The sequence below is a fragment of the Glossina fuscipes genome, unplaced genomic scaffold (assembly GCF_014805625.2).
Source record: "Glossina fuscipes isolate IAEA_lab_2018 unplaced genomic scaffold, Yale_Gfus_2 222, whole genome shotgun sequence".
Lineage (NCBI taxonomy): Eukaryota > Metazoa > Arthropoda > Insecta > Diptera > Glossinidae > Glossina > Glossina fuscipes.
The window spans coordinates 2,953,719-2,964,401 of record NW_023998565.1 but is presented as its reverse complement, the minus strand read 5'-3'; the positions used below and the strand labels follow the sequence as shown (position 1 = coordinate 2,964,401).

At 35.6% G+C, this 10,683-nt stretch overlaps 1 protein-coding gene across 1 annotated transcript; it reads left to right on the top strand.

Annotated features, from left to right (window-relative positions):
* Positions 1-3,739: 3,739 nt before the first annotated feature.
* LOC119642379 (small nuclear ribonucleoprotein-associated protein B) lies at positions 3,740-4,667 on the top strand. Its single transcript, XM_038041522.1, has 2 exons — positions 3,740-3,876; positions 3,983-4,667. Exons 1-2 carry the CDS (start codon positions 3,874-3,876, stop codon positions 4,577-4,579), a joined length of 600 nt encoding a protein of 199 aa, XP_037897450.1. The 5' UTR covers positions 3,740-3,873; the 3' UTR covers positions 4,580-4,667.
* Positions 4,668-10,683: the final 6,016 nt, after the last annotated feature.

The following is a 10,683-nucleotide window of genomic DNA, read 5'->3' as shown; positions in this document are numbered from 1 at the left end:
TACAAAAGGGAATATTTTTAGCCAATTCGATAATACCAAAAAACGGACAAAAACACATTAAAATATTAAATACACTAGATAAAGAAATCATAATACAACACCTACATTTCAACATCGAACCACTCAACATCTACCAAATCACACAAAACAATATTCACTTTAAAAATAATGAACAACGATTCCAACAAATATTAAAATCCATAAAACTAGACACCGTTAACAACTCTCAAAAACAAGAATTCATAAACATCTTCAAAAAATTTCAAACAGTATTCCATCTAGAAAATGAACCACTCACTGCAAATAATTTTTACAGACAAAACATAGAAACAAACGACAATACACCAGTATACGTAAAAAACTGTAAATTACCCCACATACAAACCGACACCATGCATACCCAAGTAAAAGAATTATTATAACAAAGCATTATAGAACCCTCAGTTAGCCCCTGTAACTCACTACTTTCACTAGTACCCACAAAAAGTCAGACAGACATAAAGAAATGGCGACTAGTAGTTGACTACAGAAAATGAAACGAGAAAATAATAAACGACAAATTTCCCCTCACAAGATTAGAAGACATCGTAGACAGACTAAAATATTTCTTCACCTTGGACATGACAAACTCATTTCATCGAATCAAACTTAACAAAAGTTCGCGACCCTTAACCTCCTTTTTAACACCAAACGGACATTATCAATACACGAGACTTCCATTCGGATTAAAAATTTCGTCCAACAATTTCCAAAGAATGCTAACCATAGTTTTATCAGGACTAGACACCGAAGTATTTTTGTATGCAGACCACATAATAATACACGCACGTAGCTTTGGGCATCACAACAGAAACCTAACGAAAGTACTAGAACGATTGAACAAATATAATCTAAAACTAAACCCATCTAAATGCAACTTTCTACAACCAGAAGTAACCTATTTAGGACACGTAACAACAACCGCTAAGTACGAAAAAATAAAAAGCTATCCCCAACCCAAAAATACAGACGGTGTAAGAAGATTTGTAGCATTCTGCAACTATTACAGAAAATTTATAAAAGACTTTGCTAACATAGCACAACCATTAAACGATCTCCTGAAAAAAGGTAAAGACTTCGAATTTACAAACCAATGTAATCAGGCATTCCTAGAACTCAAAAACAAACTAATGTCCCCACCCATATTACAATATGCAAACTTCGATAAACCCTTCATTTTAACAACTGATGCATCAAATTATACCTTAGGAGCAGTACTATGCTAAGGAGAAATAGGTCAAGACTTACCTATCGCATATGCAAGCAAGTCCCAAAACAAGCATGAAAAAAACAAACAAATTATAGAAAAGGCACTACTCGCAATTCATTTTGGAATAACACATTTCAGATCTTACCTATTCGGCAAAAAATTCACAGAGCAAATTAACCAGAATAAGAATAGAATTACCGGACTACGATTTCGACATAATTTATAAAAAAAGTTCAAACAACACTGACGCTGACGCCCTATCGAGGATAAATATAAATTCTGATATGTTAAAAGAGATGATTCCAATATCCAAAGAAGAAGATCAAGAATGGATAAAAGATACTTTAGTCATTACCAGAAGCAAATCAGCAAGAGAAAACACAAATAATGAACTAGTAAATATATGGGAATGCACGTCAGTAAATGACATTAAGAACACAAGAAAATTAGAAATTAAATTCGAAAGCGACATAAAAGATATTATAGTTGAGAATGTTAAAGAATTTAACTGCACACGCAATGAATTTCCAGACCATTTCGATGTGCTCTTGGAAAAATTGACATCAAAACTAAACAAGTTAAATTTCGTAGACTATGCATTAAGTCTACAAGACGATTTATTTGAACACATATTCAAAGAGATATTAAAAGAAAATTTCAACAATATTTTTTTACCCATTCGATAGGTACTTTTATATAGATTCACGTAATATAGGTGAATATAGGCGACATTTTGTAGTTTGGCCGCACTAGACTCTCAAATTTGCATGTTCTTCCATATCCATGTTTCGCTAATATAACAAATTTAAAAAATCAGTAAAAATAGTTCCTGAAAGAGAAGTTTGAATTTTTTTTCCCATTCGATAGGTACTTTTATATAGATTCACGTGATATAGATGAACACAGGCGAAATTTTCTAGTTTGGCCGCACTAGAGTCGCAAATTTGCATGTTCTTCCATATCCATTTTTCCCGAATATACCAAATTTCAAAACACCGTTACAAAAGCTCCCATAGTCAGATTGTGAATTTGTTTAGTTTGTTTGAAAGGTGTGGTGTTTTCATATAGATTCACGAAATGACCACAAAAATATTTTCCTTTTTTTAAAATGGGCGGAGGAGGCTTTCAAATCCAACTATATCTTAATTGTAATTATTTAGCAGAGCTCGTTAAGTCGTTGACAGAGGTTTGTTAACAGAAATGGTAGTTTTCTTTGCTAGTTAAATTCGAATTTATCTTCACACCTTAATTCTTTTGCTAAAAAGAAATGAAAATGGTGTCGCACTTCACTTGGCTGAGTATTGCATTACGAAATGTAATACGATGCCGACGTTAGGATAATTTCGTGTAATAATTTTGGTATAAATATCCAGGTAAGAATTGAATAAAGTCAATTGTCTAAAAGCAATTCAACAACCGTACTAATCCTCTAAAAGCTCAAAGGAGTTCCATCCGCCTAATATCATGCTTCATGCCGATCTCGATTGGCATTTCATAAAAAAGCAGTTTGACTTGGCGTTCTGAAGCCGAGCAGTTAATAAAATATTCGTACATCATCCAAACATTTTCAAATTTATTACAATATATTTACTCATTGGTTAATTGTTAAAACCACTTACTGTTTTCGTATTTACACGTACTTTGCAGCAGTATAGTGTTAACAGAATGGTTGGCACCAAATTGTTTTCGCTGAGGGATATTTTTGGGTTGCTCGTACCTGAGAAAGAGGAGGAAATAGACACACACACACACATTTATATATATTTGAATTTTATTTATATTTTTTGTCAGAAATTTAGGCGAAGGGTAGCTAGTTTATTACGAGATTGGTGGGAAAACTGTATCTAACTGATAAAGTATGGTCTTGTATACAAACAAATGCAACAAAAGAGAAAAAAGTACAAAAAGAAATGATCGTTTTTTCGTTCCTTCGTGCAATCGTTTCTTTTCGATCGTTTCTTTTAAATTTTAAAGTTATATAAATAATAATAACGCCAATGTACATTTTTTTTATATTATATGATTTGCAATTTTGGTTTATATTGTAAGATATTAGTCCATCTCCGTTCAACATACCAAAAAAAAAAAAAATATTGTAAGATATGAAAAGCAAACAACAAAGACGATTTATTTTAAAGGTAAAATAAGTTCATAAAATTATAGATGAGTTAATACTCAAAAATATGCTTATTCATATGTATACATAAATATATTCAATGTTCATTATAATCAAAAAGCAAGCTTGTCTACTTTCATGCTAACTTTCTTACAGTTTTTTTTTTAATTTGGTTACTTTTACATTGATTTCTTTGTGTTTGGTTGTAAAACTTTATTTATGTTTACATATTCCAGTAAAAAAATACGGTAGCAAGGCTGCCCATTGTATTGTCATTAAGAAGTTTTTAACCCGAAAAAGAAATGATTCTGGATGTTTTAGCCCCCTAACTGCTTTTCATCTACTTAATGCCTAAAATTTGTGGCAACACTCTGTTTCAGCTGAGTATGTTTAACATCGCCATCGAAATATTTTCATATCATAGCAAATATTGCCCGCAGCAAACTTATTCCAAAGTAAATTAAAAGTTTATTAGCTCTTAAACGACGATTGCTAAATTGTTTTCAAAATGGTATACAAATTTTTCATTTTGCTCAACATCCAAAAAAAGAATTATTTTTGCATTTAAATATATAAAATGAATTTCTACACATTTTACATTCGTTCTTGTTTTGTAGACGATTGGTAAAAATAACAAAATGATACAGCACCTGAATTACAGGGTTCGTATCGTTCTACAAGATTCTCGCACATTTATCGGGACCTTTAAGGCGTTTGACAAACACATGAACCTCATTCTTGGGGATTGCGAGGAGTTTCGCAAGATTCGGTCAAAGAATGCCAAAGTGCCCGAACGTGAGGAAAAGCGTGTTTTAGGCTTCGTTCTGCTGCGTGGAGAAAATATTGTTTCGCTAACTGTGGAGGGTCCGCCACCACCAGAAGAAGGCTTGCCAAGAGTACCAATACCAGGTGCTGCAACTGGCCCTGGCATGAGCCGCGCAGCAGGAAGAGGTGTACCGGTAAATATATCGTCAGTACCGGCAGGATTACAAGGACCAGTGCGTGGAATAGGTGGTCCAGCTCAACAGCACATGACTCCTATGGGCAGGAGTGTGCCAAGAGCTCCTATGATGGGGGGGCCGCCGCCTTCTATGATGCCTGGTATACCACCAATGTCTGGAGGGATGGGGCGTGGAGCTCCACCTCCAATGAGAGGGCCCCCACCTGGGATAATAAGAGGCGCACCTCCACCGCCCGGTAGAGGCGGGTATTAACAGCCTGCTACACAAAAAGGAAGAAATATGTGTATCAAGTTTTTCTACTTCTTTTATAATAGATCATAACATGAATTTGAATTCATTAACAATGTTGCTGCGAACAAAAAAAAAATATTTATATATCTCATCCAATTTGTAAAGTATTATTATTAGTCTTCAACCTGTCTTTGCAACTATATGAAACCACGATCCATAAACCATAAACAAACAGGGTGGGAGTTAGCTAATCAATTATGTTCATATATAGATCTGGGGTGGGTACGCAGGGCTCCAAACAGATTATGTATTATTGTGAAGTGACTGACGATCAGAAAAAGTTTCTTGGCGGTGGAACTGGGGATGAGATGATCGATGTAGTCGAATATCCTGTGGAGGAAGCTCGTGAGATGGTAAATCGAAAACATAACATATTGAGAATAAGAAACACTTACTCTCAGATGTTAGCAATTTTTATACAAACACATTTTCAATTATTGAGAAGTGTAAACAAATGTGGACGCTTATGCTCAGATGTAGGCAATTTTTATATAAATTGTTGAGAATAAGAAACGCTTACTTTCAGATGTTAGCTATCAACAACATCATGGATGGATATTAAAAATTTTTCCTACTAAGAAATGAAAGAGAAATTTTTCTGAAAGATGACAATTTTGTTAAAGCTAAACTTGTCAATTACACTTCAGCCACCAAAAGATCACTCAAAGAACGTAGAAAATCTTTTATGCATCCACACAGAAAGTGCACATCAATATTGCCCAAAGGGGTATTGTCTTGTTTTTTAGAAAACGTTCTGTAAGGGCTTTGACTTCGCGTTCAGAACCAGAAACGCGATGTATGCCCTTTTCCTGCAAACCACTACATTCTATTCCATGTAAGCAATGAACAATTAAAGCTGGAATCATTGGAGGTACTACCTACGCATAATCAGCTAAATGGCTCATGAACTCACGGCAACAAGGGCCGTCCATATTAAAACGTATTCTAATAAGGACATTCAAAATAAATTCCAATTTTATTTTCTTTCTTAAGAAACGATTATACCTTTTTTGACAATTGGTGCATATCTCCGGCTTTATGAACTTTTTTCTGGCAAAGTTGTGAGAGTTTGAGAGTTCCTATAGTACTCGGAGTAATTACTGGAGTTGTGGGTTGAACCGTAGCTGGCAAAGATACTGATTTTTGTGGTGTGCAAGGTGCTTCAACAATATATTCTATGTCACCTGAAGCATTCACCTGGCGTACTTGCTATGGTGCAGTTTCTATTGTATTTTCAGCTCGTATAGCACCTTGACCACGTTGCGGTATAGTAACTTTCGTTCACATTGGTTATGCTACACAGCTTTAGCATTTTCTTTCTGAAAGTAAATACGTTTGCAGTTATATTCATTGAGAAATTCTTCATGCGAATTCAGAAAAACATACTTAGTTTTCATAGTGGGTAGAAACACGTTTAAGCAGCTTCCCAAGAATTCTTGTTTGAATATAAGCAGTTTTCACTCAAAATCAAAAATACACAATCGACTGCCCTTAAGATCACAGGCGACAGCCTTCATATGCGAACTCAACTTACAACTTATTATTTCAAGTCTACATTTGAAGCATTGGTGGATAAAAATGTTCACCAACAGACGAACAATTGAAGCGAAGGAAAAAAACTTGGTTCATCTATCATTTACAGTAAACTACATTGGAGAGCAGATCGATACTTACTCTTAAACATGTAGCAAAATTACTTTCGCCCGAGATAGACTTTTTTATACCCATCACGTTATCCTATCTATATGTAGTATTCATCTATTGAAAAAATGAGTCCACCACTTATTTGTTATACACTTAGCTTATCCCATTCTATTCCCTATGTCCTTTTATTTGATATCGTCCGTCTAGTCCTTTATTTATTTAATCCTAATTTTTAACTTAACTTAGCCTAGCACTGCTCCTCCCGAGACAAAGAATTTGTGAGGCCAAAACTAGGGACGACTTTGGCTCCTCACAATATATATTTGCGTTTAATTTTCACCATTGTCTTGTTTAGCTTTTGAGTAATAAGCAGAAAACGTGAAAAAATTGAAAGAGATAAAAATTTGACCACTTATAACCTTTTGTGGGTTTTTTTTATGTGCTTAGTGGGCAAAATGTCAGCGTTTTATCATTCATAATCTATGAATGAGCTGTAAGCTACAAGTTTTTACTTGGACGAACAGATATGTGTCCAGTCACAATACCAATACCAACATACGTGCAAGAACTTTCAACGCATATTTTGCGTGCGCTTTTTTTTTTGGTGGTAATTAATTACTGTATTGAAAATTCATTTTTGCTTTTTTTTTTTCCTACTCTTGTTCGTAATTATTTTTCGGTTAATGAATTGATAATAAAAGCTATTGCATCATTATTATTATTATTATTTTAATTTTAGACTAATGAACTGAATTCTTAGAGTAAAAAAAAGACATTGAGCACTAGCAACACAGGCTATCGGCTCTAATTTAAATAAATGGATAATGAGCTTAGTAGTATTAATAAAGTAGCTTAGTAGTATTAATAAAGTAATATATTGAATTGATATTCTGTTCTGAAGCTGATTGTAGAATCTTCAAAGTGTTAATCGTTCCAAATGCAATACTTCTAGCCAAGGAAAAGTTGAGGCAGTCGCAGAGAATGTGCTTTATAGTAAGAGTTTGTCCACAACAGCAGATTGGGGAAGAAGACTTCTTCAGGATCCATTGGTGAGTTGCAATTGTATGACCAAGGCGAATTCTCGAAAATGTTTGGATCTTGGTTTTCTCAACATTTGTTGGATATAGAGGTGGAGTTAATTGAGGGTTAATGCAAGAGTAGTGTTGATGATGGTATTGTAAATTTCCTTCTGCAATTTTCTCTTTAACTTTTCTTCCAATGTACCTTTGAAGATCCAACTTTTCCATGACATCATCCATAATTAGAGGAGCAGAAGCAGCATACTTTGCCGTTCGATCAGCCTGCTCATTTCCCAGTAAACCGATGTGACTTGGTACCCATAACATTTTAATTTTTCCGTCGGGTGTAGTAATTATATTCCTTAATTTGTTGATGGTGCTCCATCTCGAAGTCGAAGGGTTCCGGGTAGCTTGTAGTACAGACAAACTGTCAGTAACAATGACGGTTTTGAGCTTGTTTTTATGGGCAAGGTTGGCAGCGTGAAGGATAGCTCTGGCTTCGTTTATGAAAGTTTAAATACTTTCGTGAAATATGTGGTTGAGAAGAAACCGTCCTGTAGCATCTACCACCGCACAAGCAGGAGGCAGACCAGGAGATTTTGAGCCGTCTGTGTACAAAAGATTCCAACCAGTACTGTCCAATACTTGGGTTTTTTCAGCTATTAGATTCCTGAAGACGTAATTTGGAGTATCTTCTTTCTTGTGCATAGACAGTGAGATGTCAAAAGAGCAGTCTTTCAAAATCCAGGGAGGTTTAACACCAAAAGAGCGAGAAATTTTTAAGGGAATGTTCAATTCCTTTGCGATGCACAAACAATGGTCAATTGCAGATGGTGACTTTGGAATTTTCTTCGCAATAATAATCTTTCTTACGTTATCACCGCGAATGGATTTGTTTGAATTAAGAAGCTTAGGGACTATTTTAGCTTTTAACTCATACAGTCTATTTTCTAAAGTTGGGAGACCAGTTTCAATTATAATATTATTTATGGGCGTCGTCCGAAAAGCATAACAACTTGCTCTAACGGCTTGGTGATAGACCGGTTTAAGGATGTTGATATTAGATTTGCAGCTATTGCCATAAATTATCAAAGCATAGTCAATCTTGCTTAACACAAGCATTCTGGTAAGATAAGCAATAGTGTTAATATGCGCATGGCTTCTCCAAGCAATGTACTGTATGAAATTTACCCTCGTTAAAAGGGAGTTTTTTAATCGAAGGCAGTGTGCTTTCCAACGATAATTGTTGGAAAACGTGAGCCCGAGAACATGGAGCGTCTGCACATTTAGTACTGGTAAGTCCTTAATATGCATCAGTAGGTTTCCTGCATCGCATATTTGTTTTCGACAAATGTGCATTTTTTTTGATTTTTGTATAGAAATTATAGCTCCTGACGAGTTTGCCCATGTGGAGATCTCACATGCAATAGATTCGAGGATGTTGATTTCGTGTTGTCTTTTTCTTTTGTAAAAATGTATACATCGTCCGCGTAGAGACAATGTTCCACTCTTGGTACACGGCAAAGAATTTCGCTAATTTCGTTGAAAGCGATCTGGAAAAGCGTGACAGAGAGAGGAGATCCTTGCGGAATGCCATTCTTTAGCGGAAAGGAATCAGAAAGATGATTGTTGATTCTAACTTTGAACCGCCGATGCGACATGAATGATTTGATGTAGTTAAAGAATTTGGGTCCAACATTCCATGATTTCAAGAGTCTTAAGATAGCATGAAGACCAACTCTGTCAAATGCTTTTTCGAAATCAATTGAGAGAATTGTTACGTGATTTTGTTCGGAAATTGCTTTGCTTGTGAAATAATCAATATGTAACAGAGCGTCGTTGCATCCTCTACCTCGCTTGAAACCAACTTGTTGCTTTGTTATCAGGTTCTTGGACTCAAGAAACCAAGATAATCTAGATGCCATAATCTTCTCTAATACCTTAGAGAGGCAAGATAAAAGAGAAATTGGGCGATAATCTGATGCGATGGAGACATTTTTTGACTTTGGAATTGGAACAACTGTTGGCAGTTTCCACATGTAGGGTATATGGCCAGTCATAAATACCGTATTATATAGGTCCAGTAATTTCTTTTTACTAGACTTAGACATAGCACTGATCATTTGGTATGAGATGCGGTCTAGACCAGGTGTCTTCCCCTTCAAATTGGAGAGACAACTTCCAAGTTCTGAGGTGGATACGCAATTTTCCACGAACATGGCACATCTATCGATATTATTGAAGGAGATATTGGAGTCCTTTTATTTTCAATGAAAGCACTGGAGAAGTTGCTGTCAGAGGAGTATTCGCACCACACTTTTCCAAAGTAATTAGAAATCTCATCTACGTCAGTTAAAGTTCCATTGGGAGTGCAGATGGCAGAAATTTGGTTCAGGTTTGACGTCCCATTAAGTCTGTTGTTTTTGTTCCAGACAACTTTCATTGATGTATTTCTGTGAATTCCTCTCGAAAAAAGTTCGAAACGAAGTGCCTTTGATTTTCGTAATTCCTTCCTGAGTAGAGCATTGGCCTCTTTGTATAATAACAAATGATCCGGTTCTACATCTCTTAAAGCGGTGCCATAGATTCATTTACTTTTCCTCAAAAACGAAAGCGTGTGGTTCCACCAAGGAACCCTAGCTCGTTTAAAAGAGGTATTCGATTGAGGAATAGAAAGATGAGCAGCCATGCGATTCGCTTTAGACATAATAGCAGCATCATGGTTGCAGTTCCCGTTAAATGGCTTTGAATTTAAAAATTACTCCACCTGTTTGGAGTAATTGATCCAGTCCGCTTTATCTAGGAGGAATTTGGCCTGTTTTGCTGGAGTAACAGAGGACGATGAAAGATTAAGATCGATTCTGACTGGAAAGTGATCGCTATTATGCAGATCATCAGAAATAGACCAGGAAACCAAAGGAAGAAGTGAGGGAGAGCAACAAGTTAAATCAATATGTGAAAATGTATGATGAGTTGGTTTTCCATCATTTAAAATGCAGAGATTGTTTTGAATGAAGGCCTTTTCTAAAACAGTACCGCGAGTATTGTTCACTGTTGAGCCCCAGATGGTATTCCAGCTGTTGAAATCGCCGCATATAATTAATGGGGGGAAAGTACGGAGAATAAATTGTAGAGTTCTTGCTGAGAAAACGTTTGCGAAGGTGGGATATAGAGCGAAAGCACTGTAAATTTTATGTTTAACATTATTTGTATCGCTACGGCTTCTATGTTTGAGCTAAAATTTATGCGTTTGTGAGGTATATTTGATTTTATAAAAATACCAACTCCTTGTTTGGAATATGAATTTTGATCAGCATTCGTGAAGTATCCAGTATATGAGTAGAGTGGTATAGGATTAAAAGAGCTTCTACAATGGGTCTCTCGAAGCGATATAAAGGTTGA